Below are 20000 nucleotides of genomic sequence, written 5' to 3'. Positions count from 1 at the left end.
TCAGTGGAACATCTGTGGACAATATCTATCCGGATGACATTTGGCCAGTGCACTTACTCAGGTGGCTGACGGAAGCATTTTTCCACTCTGGCGTTGAATGATAAGCACAAGGATGCTCCCCAGAGAATCAGTAATGAGTTTCAACATCAGTCTTTTTGTTGCTAGTTTGTTTTGTGTTTTTTTTTTCTTTGGATAATTGCCGTACCCATGTCAAAACAAGTACAAGTCAAGCCTATTACTGGAAAATGTTTGAGTCATGAAGAAAGTGAAGTGAAGAGATGTAACTTTTTGGAAATTGCCAGCCCAACATGAACTCAAGAAGAAGTTCACCTTCAAGTGAATCAGCGTTTTTCTCAACATCTTGAATGAAGCAGTGAGATTGACAAAACAACATTCAGTAGCAAAGATACATTTCTGAATGGTTCATGGTGGCTCACAATGACATACATAGGCTTGGTCTAACTTGCTGTGTTTCTTAGGTGCGGCCACACGCAAACCAGATGAGGTCGAGCCAGAAAAACAGTCTGACCACACAGTGAAGATCGCCGGAGTTATCGCCGGCATTCTGCTCTTTATCATCATCTTCCTCGGCGTGGTGCTCGTGATGAAGAAACGGTAAGATAGCATTCCTCTACGATGCTCCGCACACTGCCCATGCTTCCACAATGTTCAGGGAGTATCCGTGAAATGAATCCGAAAATAAACAATAAATAATGCCTGTCTTGTTCTACTGAGACAGTAGATCAATATCCTCATTGGTGGGTTGCTATGTTCCTTTAACTTAGTCATTAAGTGCCAGAGCGTATAAGACCTGTTTTGAAGTTGTCAGTTTGTCAGTTGAACACTGAATAATTGATTTGATTACAATCATAAGAGCCACTAAACTGTTTGTGGCATTGGTATGGGTGTGACGCCATGAAATATGAATTCCTTTATGTTATTCTCAAACAAACGTGTTTCTAATGACCTAGTCAGGATTGGGAAACAGGAAAATATTTCAGAGGCTCATCTCATCTGGGAAAAAACACAAGATAAGAAGGAAAATTTGATGAAAGCATTTTTTTTTCAAAGAGAGGCCTAGGGCATGTTGCTACAGGCGAGTGTGCATTAGCCAGCCTTGCTAGCTAGAAAGCCGGGAGAGAGAGAGAGAGAGCGAGGAAGAGAGGCTTTCAGTATTCTATAAAGCAATCTCAGGAAGCTACACTGTGCAAATAGCCAACTTTATTTGTACACAGGCATACAGCGGCGCAGTACAGTGTGTGAGGTTTTCAGGCTCTCAGTTCAAGTTGCATGTGAGCTTGTCAGAAGCTACTCTGCGCTCGCTATGAACACTTAGCAAAGATAAGGGAAAACAGGCCAGATATTACTTTGTCAATATCAGCTATTATGTCTAGTGAATGAGGGCACTTGTACTGATTATGGTAATCATTTCCAAAGGTGATAGCATTTTCTAAATAGGAGTGAATTTTGCTCACCAGACAAATGAGGCAGTTATTTCAGTTCAATAGTTTATATTATAGTTTTAAATATTATAACCTTGGGCAATGCTTGTTAAATATGAGGGAAAAAATATTTGAAGTTAATGTTTAGGTGAGAGGGTGTCTTGATGTGGTGAAGTTTTTGGAAATTCCCATTACTGGAAACATATTGCCACACTAGTAGTTGTGCATTTGTTATGAATGGAAGTTTGAAGACTTGTCATTGTGATACACTATGACATATGGAGGCCAAGTAGCCAAGTAAGACTTGCTCCTGCCTACAGCTAAGATCTTTGGCTACTTCTGATTATGGAACCCAGATGTCAGCTGATGCTGGAACAGGTTTTGTCAAGATCTCACACAGACTGGATGACCCATGCTTGATCAGGACCAGAGCTGATCCGTAGTCAGTCAGAACCAGGGCTATGTCCAATCTGCTTTCTAACCGCTCCAGCTGGCGCTCTCTTTCCTACACCTTCTGCACTCTCCCCTTTTGTATATCTGAATAACAATCTCTGTCACAGGCACATTACCCACAATGCACAGCTGGGGTGCGTACTAGCAACCTGCAGAATGTTAGGTCAGAGTAACCCCCGACACCCCCCCCCCTTTCCCCTTCATCTCTCTTTCTCTCTCTCTGCCCCCACCCACCACCCCAGTGACTGTCAGGAACCTACATAACATACTGTCAGAATTCACCTCTGCCCTCACGAGTCACAAGTAGTTGTCACTTAAGCCACCATATCAGGTTTTGTTCATTTATTTCAACTTTTCAGACATTAATATTTTACTTTTTCTTTCCTTCCATTTCATTCTTCCCCTCTCCCACCACTGCTTATATCCTTCCACCACCCTACTTGGCAGAAGAACCTATCACTCCTACACTTATTACCTGTAAGTAACCACTTTGTCAAACGCCTTAGTGCCGTGCTTTCTCCGCCACGTTTTATATTTCCATGCATGAAACTAGTGACTTCAAACCCTCCTTTCAAACTGAAGCTTGAACAAGCTTGACTTTTTTTCTCTCTTGGCTTTTTTTAAAACCTCACAGCATTGGCTCTACCTCTTAACACAAGGCCTAAAAACAAACTGTTAAAAGCAAAACAGCAGAAATGTACCAAACTTAACATAATGGAAAAAGTGACGCACAGTCAGATGTGAGATTGAACTCATACCTTTGATCCGAGGCTTCAGTGTGAAAGGGGACCCTGTTAAAGTCACTAGCTTACTCTCCTAACTTGATGAGAAACTCCCTCAGCCAGTGAGCTAGAGGTCAGATCGAGAGGAGCTTTCCCCTTGCTGTTTGCTAAACTGACCAGTCTGTTGTGCCCTATGAAGAGGGGGAAACTGTATGTCCTGCAGCCCGAAAAGCATCTCCGTTTCCATGGGAATGATGACTAACAACCTCCCCTCCCCCCAACCCCATTTCGAAGCAGCTTAAAATGCTGACCTGACCCGAGGTGTTTTCACCTCATATAATTAAAAAACAAATCTCCCCTCCCATAATTCACCTCACCTCATCATCTCCCATAATGTGTTGTCCTATTTGCTTTTTTAAATCATTAGTGGTCATTTTTCTGTTCATGTAAATTTTTTTTATATATTTTTATCTTTCATATGTAGACCACTTTTTTCTGCATGGTTCAGTTGAAGGCATGTGAATAGCTCATCTCCATACATCCATGCTAATAATAGCAGTCTTTAATTAGCTTCCACATGCTGGATTTGACAGCATTGCCCACTGTGCTGTGATGAAGGTTTATATTGTAGCACACTACTAGACAATATTTGGGGAGCTGGGAATTACCTGGTCACTGTTGCAATGTTCTGATGGTATACTGTATATATAAGTGCCTAAAAATGGCTGATGTGAAGGTTTGTGTGCTTTGCTGATGTTAATTGAGTTATGTAATAACTCTAAAAGGAACAGAATGATGGAAATGTTAGAAATTTCTGTTGTGTCTGTTTTATTAAAACCAGATCATGGCACCATGGTGGATATTTTAAGAAAGCACAACTTTTGATATTTAAATGCCCGCTGCTCGCCAAGATGTTTTTCACGTTGTTTGTTCATGTTTTGAATTACACAGCGGGGCAAAAAAAATAAATTTGTCTCGCAACTGTTTGTTGTTTATGCATTTAGTTGATAAAGAAAGCTGTCCAAAAGTGATTATCTTTGGGAGTAAAAATGACATTCATGGTGGAATTAATGTTGGCTTCAGCGAGTGCCAGAATGCTGACAGTCTTGCACAGACATAGCAGTATGGTGCCCCACGGCTAGGATTTGAATAAGACTCTGCAGAATATCTACAGGGCTTCTAGATAAATCCGTGATACACAGACAATTTTCTGCATTATAATTCAAGCTAAATTGGGATACTGAGCTCTGGCTTTGAAGTAGCACTTTTCTCCGTGGCTGCATCATTAGCGTCTATTTGCCGAATGCAGTAGCCACTTACCATCATAAACCAGACTGAAGTGAATGTTTATGATCTGTTTTGTTAGAGTTCACAAATCACAGTTACGCCCGCCTCGGTTTAGATTAAGTAGTTACCGCAATATATCATGCTTCAGAGAATTTGTTGTGACAGAAGCAGGTTGGCGACAAAATAAGACTGGGGAAATTGAGTCAACGCTGTTTGAATGTATTACTCTAATGTGAGAACTCTTATGTGATCAGTGCAATCACTGGGGTCCAACCGGTAACACTGGTCAGTACTAATTAAATTTAATCAGAAGCAGGTGCAAAAGTCATTAGCAATGACCAATACTGCTCTTACTGACACAGGCTGGTGGTCGCATTAAGTTAGGCTGGGGGCCGTGGATCGCTATGGATTTTACCCCTCAAGTGTTAGCCGCCCTAGCCCACTGATAGTCCATGCATCACTCGCCTTGGATAGAGCCATTACAGGTGCAAGCAGCCTAATGAAATATTGAACACTGTCCTTTGATCCGATTGAGGACGGACATTGTTGCTTAGGTTGAGGCAAGGAGAGCGAAACAGAAGGCCCATTTAACATCTTTGTCCACTGCACTGGCAATGACCTCTGTCAGTGGAAGACCTGGATAAATGGTTTTAGCCAGCAACTCAGAGGCTCTCCGAAGAGCTACACATTGTGTAACGACAGGTACAGCGATTAAGGATTTGGCTGCTTCTTGCTGTATCAATTACCATGCTGAAGTGTAATGCGGAATGTCCCAGAGAGATAATTGGCTTGAAAGTCACTTCAGAAGAACTTAAAGAACTCCAGATATGAGAAGAGTCAGTGTTAATATCTTGGCAAGGTTCACAGAAGAGACATATGTTTGACTCTCCAGTAGAGAAATGATGGCATATTCTGAAGCAGTGCCTGATTCCTTGTTCCACACTCGCCTGTTACTGTATACGGTCAACTTGAGTTTTGAAAAAAAAAAAAGTCTAAACATCCAAATCAGGTGGGTGCTCAGTAAACAGACAAAAAGATAAAAAGATCCCCACGCTACTTGCTTCGGTTACTTCTCACCAGAGGATCATGTTTCGGCAAAACATTTAGTTTTCTTCTGTCCTCAATTCCTTCATTTGAAAACTTAAATGCTGCTGCTGTCCCCTTTACCTTTACGCCAACAGCCCTGATCTTGATAGTGTGAAAAGGAAAAACATAAACCATCACGCTAACGCCAGAGAGGAGACGTGGGGGAAGAGGAGAAAAGATATGTCCCTCTAGAATGAGAAATGAGTGCGGGCAGGGGCTCCCCCTATCTCTCTCTCTCTCTCTCTCTCTCTCTCTTTCTCTCCATCCTCCCTCTGCAGAACCCCAACTTTATCATTCGTGGCGGCCTCCCAGGGACAGTGTGCGAGACAGGCCCATTTAACTCAGGGCCTTCAGCTGAGCATGTTCCTCGGCTGCGAGAGAACCTTTAATTAAATCCTACACGGAAGAAACAAGAGTCAAATTAATTGCCACAATGCGACATGCATTTGTCTTACTGACAGCCACCCAACATCCGAAAGTGGTAGATGGAGATGGAGGAGATAGAGGAGTAGAGGAGGAGGAAGAGGAGTAGAGGTGGAGGTGAAGGAGGAAGAGGAGGAGGTGGAGGAGGAAGAGGAGGAGGTGGAGTAGAGGAGGAGGTGGAGGAGGAATAGGAGTAGAGGATGAGGTGGAGGAGGAAGAGGAGTAGAGGAGGAGGTGGAGGAGGAAGAGGAGTAGAAGAGGAGGAGGAGTAGAGGATGAGGTGGAGGAGGAAGAGGAGTAGAGGAGGAGGTGGAGGAGGAGGTGGAGGAGGTGGAAGAGGAATATGGGTAGCAAGTCGCTAATCTTCTCCAGTGTCTCTCATTACAGACACTGTGGTGTGTCACAGGGTTCAGACAAACTGTGCACTCATTAGGTTGGCAGGTCATTGCAGAGTAACCTCCCTTTGATGTTTTTTCTGCTTAATATTGACCCTCTGTTTTGGAGATAAGCTAACTCAAGCATGGCCGACAAACAAGCTGTCGCACCTCACTCTCCGTGCCATTTCATTCAGCTGAACTTCGTTGCCGAGCATCAAACGCTGTAATCTCTTTTGCTGTTAATTAACGGAAGCTGAGGTGGTTTACGCGTGCAGAAGGCAGGGTACTTGGGTGGGGGATTTAACAGCCTCATGCTGCCAGGGAGAGGAAATGAAATTAGCCCGCTCCAGGAAAAGCCATCTTATCAGTTGATCATTACACAGTGGTATGTGGCACTTACGCTGGTCGAGGCCACGAAGGTGTCAGGAAACCTATGTAACCTTATCAGAGCTCCAAATGAACTAATGGACTGTGAACGCCGTAAGTTCGAGTGCTCGCGGAGAGCCTTCTGTTTCAGAGCCACCGTAATTGACAAGACATCCGGGGTCCTTCTTTTCCATGTTCTAGTCAGTAATGAGAGGGAGAAGGCTAGACACACAGTGGGACGCAAAAGTGGACACACCGAAACAATGTCACACACGGTGCCCGTTACTGTGGCAAAGTGTCTACTTAGATGTTGTTTTTCTTCTCATTTGACTATAAGCTACACTTTTCATAGTGAGAATGTGCAGAGAAGCTACTAGTTGGAGTCGTGAATGGCTTTAACCACGGAAGGAAAAAGTGAGGGATGATGACACTGACTCATCACGATGCACTACTTGCATACAAAATGCCCTTAATTGCCTCCATCGTCCCTAACGGATGTACCGAAAGATAGTTTTCAGACAGCAGGAGCTTGATGAAGGGAGACCACAACTTGAAAGCATCCTATTAAAATCCAATCACTATAGCGTGGCTCCACAGTGTTGCATCCGCCTTTGCTGTGGTAGCTGTATTTTGTCCTCACTGACTGCCAAGGTGTAGGACAGTACAGGGCTGCTTTTTGGTGTCACACAGGTACGATGGATCCATAGCCATTGGAGAAGAGATTGTGGTTAGTGAAAGGCAGGGGAGGCACAACAGGATTCCTTTCAGCCGCAGACGAAGGTCACACCACTGATACAGTGGACCATCCTGGAAGATGTCATGACCAGTTTTAATTTCTGTTTGTGCGAGGTCTCAGAGGAGATTATTTTTTTGGAGAGGACAGGAAACCTTTTTTTTTGTGGAAATGCCAGAGCCTTTGCTTGCTGTAACTGTGATTTAGAGGGCCACAGGGGAGAAGAAATCTCAAGATTGCTTCTTTTGGAAGTGACTACAAGCCTTTGAATGAGCTCATGTGCTGTCTCTTAGAGTTGTGTGTTGCAAGTTGACCTATTCAAGGCCATTAACTGAGCTTCACAAAATTCTTGCAGTTGCTTTTCCATCATGCATTTTGTCCATTAGTTGAGTTTGGACTAGCAAACCATACCCCATGTTGAATTGTCACTGCCTTATATCATGGCCCTGATAAACACATTGCATAATGGTACAAATTTAAAACCTTAATGCATTGTTCTTGCCAGGGACACAGAAATCTATATATATCAGGATCACTTGAGCCAAAAGGAGAGAGTGTTTGCAATCACCATGTCTTTAAATATTGATGCCTAGTATGCTGGTTTACCTAGTGAGATCAATAGATCTCTGAACAAGGGGACCAGCCTCTCAAAGAGAATCTAGTATCATCTCATGCTAGGCAGCAGTTTGATTTGTTTGCGTTTGCCCGTGTAGGACCAAACAGTTATTCAAACATACAGCAGGTGGAGGATATTTCCCCAGGATGTCAACAGTCTATGTCATCTGTCAATACAATCGCTGTCCAAGGTCATTATTGCTCTGACTGTACGATAACATTCTCAATAATGCTGCCAAGCATTCTGTTAATGTGTGAGTTAGTGATTCTATTTGGCTGTAAATTATAAACAGATCCACTGGTTATGGAAACCTGTTGTATATAATCCAGATCTGTTTTTGTTGATGTTTTGTTGTGATTTAGTGTTTAGTTACTCTAGCGTTCTCACTGATGGTAATGGCAGCATTTTGGGACCAGCTCGTCCTTGGCATCTGTGTTGAAAAAAGATTGCAGCATCACCTGCAACACTGCAATTAAGTTGTCAACACTTAACGTCTTAATATCACCGCCTCCTCCTCCAGACTCCAGAGCCATCTCGTGTGTATGAGGAGGCTTTTTAAATTAAGATGCAGTTCACGTCTGCTCAGCCATGAAAACAAGAAAATTAAAATTTCAAATGAAGAATGTTTTAGTCAATCTTCATTAGAGTTAAGCAAAAAAAAAAAGTGGTTCTTTAATTAGCTTTTGGTTAAGATGTTTTTTTATTTTATTTTCTGTTCTTTTTTATTTTCTGTTCTTACTGCTTGTACATTAGTTCTCTGTGCAGTCAATTGTAGTGCAGATCAGGCCCCAATCTGAACCAAATGCTCTTGGATTTTAAGAAGAAATAAGGGGAAAGGAGGTTTATGAAAACAACAGCAGGAATTGTACAGTGAAGCGGAAATAAAGTGGTGGTTAGTTATTTGTGGATTATACTCTGGTGGTGAGAATTATTCTTTTTCTGGCTGGCTGCCATGTGATATTTCTGTATAACAGAACAGCTTTGCCCTTTGTGGCATGCCTCAGCCTCATCCAGTATTCTCACATGGCAGGCCAAGTCACCAAGGGTTACAGGACTGCTGTCTGAACACAAGAAAAATCACCTGACCTCTATATCAGTGTACCAGTCACTCTTACAGTACGCCACGGTGACAACTCGGTACACTCTTAGTATTAGTGGCAAAGCCTTTCATTGACATGTATCCGGATCAGCAGTACATACTAATACATGTAGATGCTATTTTTTCCTGTGGATAATATACTGTGTGTCAGTCTTCATTTCACTGAGCTGTGTTATTGTTCAGACTACTGAAAGGATCGCATAATTATATCACCTATGGAGATCTTGGTGAACATAATCACTATGTATGCACATAGTTATAGCCTGTCCATTCATGTAGATGAAGTGGATTTGACGTGGTATGTGGCACATAGTACATTTTTCATGATGCAGTGGGTTATTTTAATACTGTAAATTATGCTGGCAGTATAATCACATTAAAACAAACATGCAAAACACAGACACTTAGTAGATTCACAAAGTCAACATGATGATTGAACTTATTAAAACCCATAAATGTCAAAGAAATTCTTCTGGACGAATGTATTTCCTAGACAGTGTAATTGAATCATATATCCCACCTATGGCAAAATTCTGCATCTAATTCTAAGCAGCTAAATGTAAATATATATTCCGTCCAGTCTTCTGCCCCTTGTAACAAAATGATTAACTACATATTTAACGAATGTAGGGAAAATATATTGGTCTGTCTTTTTATGTTTTATGGCTATTTTTTTATGGATGGATGACTCTTGCCTGCAGTAACATCATGCAGGCCATTTCCTGCTGTCCAACCAGTTGACGGCCTGCGGTGTTAGGCCTGTGTGTCAGGTCCAAACAGCTGGATTTATCCCTCTAAATGATGGATAAAATGGGCTTTTTGTGGCCGAGCCCACGCTCCGCAGAGAGGCACGCTCGAGGGGGCCCCCACATCTCCTGGGGATCCAGGCCATCACAGCACAACAGCAAGAGCACAGTGCAGCAGAGCTTTTATTTATGTGTTTGTGAGAACTCAGAGGAAAACTCTTAAAGCAGCTGCATTTCTCTCTCTCTCTCTTTCTCTCTCTCTCTTTCTCTTTCTCTCTCTCCTCCTTCATTTCGCCTTCTCTCACTCTGCTCACGGACTCAGCGCGGACGTCTTCCATCTGTGAGGGCTTCAGGTTAAGCCATTCCAAATGGATGTGTTTACACAGGAAGTGAAAAAAGGCAGGGGAAAAAAGAATCAAAATGGAAAAAGGAATGGCCAATATTGCTGTTTGAAGCCAAAAAAAGAAGTGAAAGAGAAGAAGAAGAAAAAAGAGCAAGCGAGAAGAGGGATTGAAAGGTTGGAGATAGCGTCTACAGGGACTAGGGGGTGGGGAGGAGGACATGGGGGGAGGTCTCGGCGTCTTGCATTAGCTATGCATGGGCAGCGGATGTGCTTTCCACACACCGGGTGAGGCCGCAGCGGGACGCGAGTGAGCTCTCGTGTTCTTGAAGTTGTCCTTCGTCTTTCTGCTCGTCCTGTGCCAGGGACGGCTAGGCGGGGGACCACGCCGCATAAGCAAGCACACCAGCTAGCGCTGTTCCATAGAGGTGTACCTGCCTCAGAGGTGCACAAGGGCCTTCATTGACTTATTTATTTATCTGCTTGTTTACTTATTCATGTGTTTATTTATTTATTTTGGGTTGTTATTTGTAGGCACTCCTTTGTGTGCGTGTGATTGAGAAGTCACATCACTCCTGCAAACACCACAACACAAACCCCACACGCATGGGTACGCTAAAGTTAATCTGGCCTTTTAAACTGTTTAGCAATGCCCCTAAGGAGACGCAGTCAAAAGGAAGCTTTTGCTTTGTGTGGGGAGGCACAGATCCCTCTGGTTAGCAGCAGAAATATTAGCATCTGTGTGGATGCAGTGAGTTTTGCCTCAGTAGAATACCGCCTTTGCAGTCCTCTCCCTCTCCGGCACAGCGGGACCCCAGCAGGACTCCGGCAACTGTCGCCGGGGCCGCTCCCATGCTGGCAAATGCCACAGCCGCCACTGCTGCTGAGAGAGGATCTCTCGTATGAAATAATGCGTCTCCCTCTCAGCTGGTGACACTCTCTTGTGCTTGTCCTGGAAAAAAAAAAAACCCTTCGGGCTGACAGTGGCATGCCGGCTTTCTGTGTCACGATTGATGATGCCGGGTCACTTCTGTGAAACTTTGCCAATCTGTTGTTTGTCGTTTTTTCCTTCCGGCAAGCAGCTCACCGAGAGAAGATGGTCTAGAAACCCTGAGCCCTCCTCCCTCTCCACCCTGAGCTATCACTTGTGTTTCATCAAACATTTACAGCATAGTGTAGCTGAGGTGATGATCTTGAGGCAGAAACCACATTGCTTTGATGTTGTGTTTCGTTTTGTCTAGTTTTTGTTTTATTTTTTGTTTTCTATTTTATTGTGTGACTACAGCATCTGTTCTCACAGTAAAATGAACTAGGATGATTGATAGACATCTACAGCTCAACATGGAAGCCACTTAAGGGTTTTAACCGTTGACCCTTACGTCAGACTGCTCCTCCTGTGAAGGCGAGGATGCTTCGATCGGGCGACTGGACCTGGTCCTCTGGCCCGGTGACATTTTTGGTCTGATTAGAGAGGCTCTGAAGAGGCCCTACTCACATTTACTTTCCATCTCCTCTCGGCTCGCTCACCCGTTGCTCCGGGAGACGGATCGACTCCTGACATTTGCAAGGAAATAGGCTACTTGGGCTTCGTCAAATCCGCCTCTTCGTGGGGTATGGGGTTTTCAATTGTGACCTCTACATGCACCCCCTCAGGTTTTTTGGGGGAAAGACACAGTTTGAGCCTCACAAATAAAAAGACAGATTGAAGCTCTACATGTCTGCCAAGTCCCACTGCTGCACACTGAGGTTGAGTGGGTGGGAGTTTTGTTATAAAAAAGTGGTATCCAGTTGCTCAGCTCCTGAAGAAGGTATCCACATGCAAACAGGCCAAGAGCACCTGAGTGTTTTTACAACTATAGCAATTCATGTGGACCTGCACACACAACAGGGTTGTGCAAAATTCGAATTGCAATTCTTCTTCCTGTTTGCTACCTCAATTGAAATGCAAGTGAAATTCAAGAATTGAATTGGAATTTAAGAGCCAGTTTCAATTCAATTCTGGAATTTTGCACAAGCCTGATACACAAAAGTTTTTGTTAAAAATATAGATATTACTTTCTGTTTTTTCAGTAAACCTAAAACAAGAACAATACCAAATGTTTATCACAGACCACTGTTTATCCCAGACCTCTCCCCAAGACACATCTCGCTCATGCTAACTCTATCCCACGCCAGATTACAGATTACACACGGGACAACAACAGTGTGCGTTAAACGTCACTTTCACGGCAAACAAATTTTGAAGGAAGATTTAAGTCATTAGTGTCCTGTCGAGCTCTGGATGTGTGGAGAGAGACGTTAGAAGAGGGGGGCAGCGGGAGGCTCACTGGTGTATGGAGGCAAATTGAATAAATGAGATTGATTCACAAGTGCAGACGGCGGGAGCTTCATTAGCTAACGTCCCTTCATTAGCAACGATGGCGCTCAGCCGCGCACTGGCGGGGGGACCTGCCAGGGTTTTTTTTTACCATTTATCGGCACCGAAGATGCGAGAGAGGGATACAATTATAGCCTGCTGAAGTCCCATCGCCTGATAGCAGGTAGAGCTCCTCGCAAGCCTCGCCATCTAGACTGAGGCTATCATTTGCGGGGGTAAAATGTCACACTTCCCTCGGCAAATGAAAGAATCAGCTGTGACAATGAAAATGAGCTATTGTTCTTCCTCCGCATTCTGTGGCGGCTGGAGCTCTTTTCATTGTTTCCCCCTTTTCTTTGTATTTACAACAAAGTATTTTAGGCCATATTTTCATAAGTGTTGTATTTTTTTTATCCTGAACAAGAATTTATCTTCAATTTAAAGCACTATAGCTCCCTCTGCTTGAATGCTTCAAATGAGCTCAACTCTGCAAGGGACTCTGTCATTATGACATCCACTGTAATTTCCAGAAGCTTTCTGCAGACGCTTTAATTTGTTTTTAAGTGTGGGAGACGAGGGCCTGCGTGGTGACAAATCTCCGCCGAGATACAAGCCTCGGAGACAAATGCAGATTCAGATGATGACAAAAGCCTGTACAGATTTTAAGCTGGGGTTTGCAAAAAATAGGCATGTCTATATGTAGACTTTGGTACTTCCAGAGGGATAGTGGCTCTTTGAAGTGCTATTTTACTTATTTGAAGTCCCCTTGTAGCAAATCAGGTCTAAAAAGGGGGGAAAAGAATTTGCCTTCATTGAAATACTGTTGGTCAGTCAGCAAAGCACTGAAGAGTGCATAGCATTGCTCTCCACTTACAGAGATGCACAGCTACTTGCTTTGGTTCTTTTGGTATCCTTGTATCTGTTTTTCTGTCTGATTTTAGCCATCATAATGAAGTATCTTAACCTTTGGCAATAGTCTGAGAAAACAGACATTTACTTCACTGTAAAGGCCTATATGTGTATACACATTTTTGCACAGTTGCAGTTTTTGACTCCTAGTCTGTGGTCCTTAGCTGTAGTTCTAGTGGTCAGTAGTTTAGATGAAGTGGTAAGCGATGGTTGTCTGTTAATGTCTTGAGTGTGTTCTAATAACATTTTCAGTAGCATTTTAAGAGGGGAAACTTCCCAAGAGAGAGGCTACAGTAGATGGTAGAAATGGCTAAAGTTACTCAGTAATGCTTTTGCGACAAACCCTCAGGCTGATGGGAAGCCAGTTCTCTTTTTTCCATTCGTAAAAAGCCGGAATCAGTCTGACCTTCATTGGACAAAGTGATGATGGAGAACAGCGAGAGAAGAAAGAAAGACAGGAGGGTGAGAGAGAGAAAGAGATTGAGAGAAAAAAGAGGAAGGACTTTACTTTCATTTATTTATGTTTAATGTCCCTGCTGCAGGGGACTAGGTCCAGACACTGTCTCAATGCTTGAGACCACTTAAGAGGTATTTTTTGTTTTGGGGTTGGAGGAAGAAAGTCATGAAGCAAGAAGATTACCAGGATCATGGTGGGTCCATTAGAGATCGGTCCTGTCCCCTCCTCTCAGGGCCCTGGGGGCAGTTGAATCAACAGGGGCAGTTAAATGCCTCCCTGAAGTGCTCTGCAATGCCCTATGCATACAAATGGCCATTAGCCACAGGAACAGAACATTGGAGTGTGCTCCGGAAATCGGTGTTCTGGAAGACTTCCATGCGCACCTGGTCATTTTCAATCAAGCAGTGTCCATTTTGCTGTGGTTCTAACATGTAAATCCAGACTTTAATGGTAGTTTTGGCAGGCACCTGCTCACTAGGGGAAAAGCTGTTGAAGAGGCAAGGTGTCTAGGTTGTGTACCTCATTTAGTTTTTGTGGAGTTGGTTTTTGGTGATGGCCAGTCTGGATAGGATGTTCTTCTCACACCTGGTGGTCAAAATCCCCTCCGGCACTTTGGCTTGCTCTACTTATCGACCTGGCATCAAAGAAATGTTGCCTGCTTCCAAAAGCAATATGTCCAGTGTGGATTACCAATCCTAGCCCCAAGGTGACACCATTTTTGTGCCAGCAATATGATGCAAGCACAGAAAAGCTAGTGCAGACACAGCCTGTTTCAGGTGTACAGTACAGGGGGCAACATCCGTTGGCAGTGCATCATCTCTCCCCAGACATGCTTATCTGCTCTGACTCCTCTAATTAGTATAGTGTGTGTGTGTGTGAGAGAGAGAGAGAGAGAGAGAGAGAGAGAGAGAGATGGGGAGAGAATGGTGGGGCTTTGGAGAGTACTCTTTGAGCAACTCCAAGTGCACTGCCACATCCAGGCAAAAGTCTCTTGGTGCCCCTGCAACTGCCGTATTGCTGCAGGCAAAATCCTCTTCCCCCGGCTTTTTCCCTCCCCCTCTTCTGTTGTTGTTCATCACCATGTTCCATCTCTGTGTGTGAGGGAAAGAGTGTGTCTCTCTCTCTCTCTCTCTCTCTCTCTCTCTCTTTCTCTCCCTCTATCTCTATCTGTCTCACACTGACATGGGGTCTCCAGGGTCCACATTAGTAGTGCTCCCTGAGTCACCAAGCAGGTATTTAAGGGCGTCCTTGTCTCCTAGAATTTCCCTCACTCAAGCTTCAGGTCCGGTCCCCAGAATACTGACTGTGTCCTGCTGGCATGCTAGGAAGTGGCAGCCTCAAGCTCGGATTTGGCCCTCATCAGGCCTGTACATCCCAGATCAGGACTGGACCTGGGCCTGATCCGTCCCAGAACCCGCTGCCATTAGGCTCTCTGTCCAGCTAGCTGTTCGTCACTGTGAGGTCATGCAGGGACAGACATTGAGTGGTCGCTAAATATAGATTCTTAAACAGTAAAAATGATGGAGGGATGTAATAAATGTCTATATTTTTTTCTTTGCACGCTCATTCATACCAGTGCTATTCCGTAATGTTGTGTCATCATGCGGTTGGAATGTTTTTAGGTTTCTTTTACATGACTTGCTCAATGAATCATGATCTGTGGTTCTAATACTGTAAAAACCGCATGGAAAGCCATGGTTTTTAAAATACTTTATCCAAGTCATTTTTAAAAAATGTTAAAGGTGGGATGTGGTTCTTTGATGCTTAACAGACATTCCTCTGTCTCTTATCTGAAGGAAACTGGCCAAAAAACGTAAAGAGACTCTGAGCAGCACCCGGCAGGAGATGACCGTGATGGTCAACTCCATGGACAAGAGCTACACAGAGCAAGGCACCAACTGCGACGAAGCCATTTCCTTCATGGACACCCACAACCTCAATGGCAGAAGTAAGTATCAGATCTCTTCGACAGCAAACAAGTGTAGAGGTGGGAGCTTGCTATTCTGATTCCTCTCTCATTTCAGAAGTGAAAGGTTTAGGCCTCTACTAACCCCACTGCACTGACTCACTCAGACACAGCAGGCCACCACACGGGTTAACTTAAAAGCATGTGGCCAAATATACTTACCGCTGCACAATACGCTGATTTGCCTCAACTAAAAGTGCACCCCCCCCCCTGACAATGTTTTGTACATATTCTTTTAATCCCCAAGAGCATTAAAAGCAAAAAAAAAAAAAAACAAAGGACTTGTCAGCATAATCCTGCACATTGTTTTGGTGTAATCTCACTTTAAAAGGAATTATGACATCTTGCAAACTACCCTCATCAGCACTTGGTGTCTAATCCTGTTATGATGGAGGCTGTACCGTTTTTTAGTTGTTGTTTGGAAACAAATACATTTCTTCAGCTCCCTTAAGGCTCCTTATTCCTTTGGTCTGGTCTGACACATGGCCACTGTCTGCAGGCTACAAACATCCCCAGTGTGCAGTGATCAGCAATCTTGTTCTCCAGTGGGGTTTCGTCCCCTGGGGCCTACACAGAGCTTCTTGGTCCACTAGTCTTCTACCGAAGGACAGGTGGTCCTGGCTGGGGCTGACGAATTTAATCCCCCCCTACGAGGGATGGTGATTAGAGGCATCTCTGTGCCCACCCCGCCCCTTCCTCCTGTCAAGATGCTGGGTCAGCAACATTTGGCCCAAGTCCATACCTTATCCCCCCTCCCCAACATAAAAAATACCCACAGACACCCACCCCCCTCATATTTTCCCCATTGCTCTCTAATCCTTATTTTTTATGCTGGTTGTTTTTGTCTCAAGTGGCAGAACCCAAATTTTAGTCAGCCTTTATTATGCAGTGCCATGGAAAAGAGGTGCACTATAAGTGATTCTAAAGAAATGCTGTGTTTTCCGTTGAGACACAAAATGGTGTCCCCGATACTGTCCCAAAGAACTTCTGGGAATTAGAGGGTTAATGCCACGTGGACAGCAGAGACTGAAAAGCCACCACTTTGCGCCATTTCACGCTCTCACAGTCCGTCTGTCACAGAGCAGCAAACTGGAAAGAGTGACGGGATTGGCCCCTTTGATCACTTGACGCTGGTTAATATTGCAGGAGGAGTTAGCAGAGCTTTCCAGGTGACCAAGCTGATGTGTGGTCCGGCGAAGTGGCTGGGAACAGGGAGATAAATAAGTAAACAAGGCTCTGGTAACAGGGGCGGATGGGCTGCCTTGGGACGACAGAACGATTCATGCGTGACCTTATCACTGCTGTCCGTCACAATAGCACTGACTGACAGCTCAGGTCATAGCAGGCCTCAGCGAATCGGAGCAGCTGTCAGATACCAACCTCCGATCTGACCCCAACCCCCGCCAATCCCCAAACGCTATCCAGTCCCCTATACCACAGCCAAGATAGTCACCTTTAACTCCCATACATAAAACACAAGCTTCAAACCTCCCACTTTACAACAGAAGGCCCTCAGAGTAATTCTCTTGAAGTGTTGGCTGGTGTTTGTGTGGTTAGAGATTCTCCTTGCTAGACTAAATGGACATTTATGTCCTTAGCACCTTTACACCAAGGGCATCTGATCTATCAGTGTGTGTGTGTGTGTGTGTGTGTGTGTGTGTGTGTGAGAGAGAGAGAGAGAGAGAGAGAGAGAGAGAGAGAGAGAGAGAGAGAGAGAGAGAGAGAGAGAGAGAGAGAGAGAGAGAGAGAGAGAGAGAGAGAGAGAGAGAGAGAGAGAGAGAGAGAGAGTGAACCTATGGCCTTGGCCTTGCATGTGTCTCTCACTCCCAAAGGGGTGCAGGAACACTTGTAAAACATGTTTCACCAAGGATGAATGATATTGCATTGAAAGCAGACCAGATCGACTGTATGCGGACGATGCCCTCTTGTCAGTTTATTTTTAACTGCCTATTTGTGTCATATTTTTGTCCACGTCCCTGACCTGGACCAGTGAACAGGAAAGTATGTACACTATTTGTGCTATGCGGCTTTTATGCACGTCATGATTTTTTGGAAAGCAGCAACCAGGCATGTCCTATTAAGTCGACGTAGCCAAGGGAATAGCAGATGCCACAAACTTATAATAAGACGAAGGTTGACATCTGACTCGAGAGGAAGCATAAAGTATCCTTCCTTCCTTCCAAATATGAGACTGAAATTCGCTATTGGGGTTAAAAGGCACTCTAAAATGGAATGTTTTTTATTTTTATTATCTATAACCTCACTACACACAAACAACCATTTTAACCCTCTTTCTCTACTTGACAATGGTGTGCTTGCTTCTCTTTTGTTGTTGTTTTGCTAAAAGCTGTTTCCTCGCCGTCATCATTCACCATGAAGACTAACACCCTGAGCACATCCGTGCCGAACTCCTACTACCCAGGTAAAGGCCTCACCTCCCCATGCCCTCATACACTGAAGTCTTTTCTACAAACCTCGACAAAGTTATTTACCCTGCTTCCTAAGAGAATATGAATGAGTGTTGTGCTTGCACTAACCAAAGATTGAGGTAGCATTGCTGACTTGCCCGCAAGATTTCAATAGCTTCTTGTCTTCGCTCTCTCCTGTATGTGTACCCAGTGGGAAGAACCGTATTCAGAATACATGCATACATAATGAATGCTGTTCAAATAAAATGTCAAGAATGGCAAAACACATTAAACTTGCCGTTGCATTGTGTACTCTAGACTTGGTACAACAAATGACTTTTAAATATGACATGAAATATATTACACAATGTAATGAGTCAGTTCTTCCATTGGGTTTTGACTGCCTTCTCTGACTACCTAACTGTCACCTATGGACTGCTGCCTTGCTGCTGTTGGATGTTTGTGACGTGTAGGGGCCCTTGTTCGCTCACTCACTGCCATATTCTTTCCTCTTTGTTAACCTCCTGCACTGGTTTTGGGGTAATGGCAGATCCATTTGTGCCAACTGCTATCTTAGGTGAGAATACTTTCCTGTTTATGTTTTTTGTTTGTTTGTTTGTTTGTATTTTGTTTTTTAATTTATTGGTGGTTGTTGTTATTGTTGTTATTGTTGTCGTTGTTGCTTATTTCCAAGTGCTAACTTTAGTTCTCATTTTGATCTCACATAATATGTAGACTAGGCCTAAGTAGTGAACTTAAGAGGGAGAAATAGAGAGAGAGAGAGAGAGAGAGAGAGAGAGAGAGAGAAAACTAGAGACAGAGAGATTTGGTTTGTTACTGATGATGGCTTCCTCACATCCATACCTGCCTGCTTTGTTCTTCTCTGTAAGACGAGGGTTTTTCCCAAGCCGAGGTGTTGCTTCACCCCCATCCCATCCGCATTCCGTGTCGTGCGTGTGACGTCACGTATGTCTATGACTCTCATGTGCATGGACAATGTGGACTGGATGAGGGGGGTGACTGTATGGTGCAGCGTTTAAAAATAAAGAAAGAAATAAAAAACAAAACAACCGCAGCCCATGGTTGCTCAGAGTTTGCAAGAGACTGCCGCTAGCAGTGTTACTAACACAGATGCTTTTGTTCCGAATGGCCCAGACATCGGGGAGCTCATTTGTACTCCAATAAAAGCCAAAAAAAAATTCTAGGGGATTGGTATTGCTCCTACCAAGCTGTAGTAGCCATTGTCAATGTATTTCATATTACTGTGTCTATTCTGATTAAAGTCATCTGATCCAGTTCATCTGATGTGAGACGAGGCCGACGTATTCCTTTAAATGGAAGTGACTGGCATCTAGCATCAATTGGCGTTTCAGTGAGCGAAAAGTACCATCATCAAAAACATCACACTTTTTCCCCCCGCTGATTTGGCCAACATATACCATCAAGGGTATCATCCACAGTAAGAATTTGGTTGCCAGTCACATGTTTACACATTGTGTTTTATATTGGTTACAATACACTATCTATCCTCATAGTCCAAGATGACCAAAACATCTTCTGAAGGTCCCTCACAACAGCAGGCAGTCAAATATGTCAGTCTTAATTGAAAAAGCAGTCTACACTGTGCAGGTGCTTATGCTAAAACTTGTTGCTTATACCCTGTTTCCTTTCTCTTCTCCTTTTTCTTCGCATTTAACCTGTTATGTATCCTCTTAAAAAGTGCCAATTAATGGTAAGTTCCCCAACTGCCCTGTGTTTTATTTTTTTTGGGGGGGAAGATGTGTGTGAGTCATATCCAAGGGTGTGTGTGTGTGGGGGCGGGGGGTGATTGCCTGTCGTAAAAGGGGAGGTGTGTGTGTGTTGGGAGGGGTTGGGCTACTCCCTGGCTCCTTGTTGCCTCGCATGGCCTTGTTAAGCATCTCATGCCCTCTCCTGTCCACGTTTGTAAAGCCATAAGCTAGCATGGCAATTGGACTCATCCATGAGAGCCCTCTCTTCATGCGTATGTGGATCGATGTGCCATCCCTCCTGCCGCCCACTCCGTCACCCACTTTTTGGTTTGATTCTAACTCCCCTTCCTCCCCCCCCACCACCACCACCACCACCACCACCTGTTCCTCCAACCACACCACACACATACTGTTCCAACTTGTGTTTCTGTGAAGGTGCTTCCATCAGACATCGCCATCGTAGCTTCGGTCTCCTCCCTTCATC

General features: G+C 44.1%; 1 protein-coding gene across 1 annotated transcript in view; it reads left to right on the top strand.

Moving 5' to 3' along the window:
* ptprma (protein tyrosine phosphatase receptor type Ma) overlaps positions 1 to 20000 on the top strand; it is a 190397-nt gene that overhangs the window by 137039 nt on the left and 33358 nt on the right. Inside the window, exons 14-18 of the mRNA XM_048265863.1 lie at positions 480 to 615; positions 15209 to 15360; positions 17726 to 17800; positions 18337 to 18363; positions 19507 to 19518. Of these exons, the coding sequence (XP_048121820.1) occupies positions 480 to 615; positions 15209 to 15360; positions 17726 to 17800; positions 18337 to 18363; positions 19507 to 19518 (402 nt within the window). The remainder of the gene's footprint in view (positions 1 to 479; positions 616 to 15208; positions 15361 to 17725; positions 17801 to 18336; positions 18364 to 19506; positions 19519 to 20000) is intronic.

Source organism: Alosa alosa, chromosome 16, assembly GCF_017589495.1.
Source record: "Alosa alosa isolate M-15738 ecotype Scorff River chromosome 16, AALO_Geno_1.1, whole genome shotgun sequence".
In the NCBI taxonomy this organism is placed as follows: domain Eukaryota; kingdom Metazoa; phylum Chordata; class Actinopteri; order Clupeiformes; family Clupeidae; genus Alosa; species Alosa alosa.
This window is presented reverse-complemented; position numbering and strand designations above follow the sequence as displayed.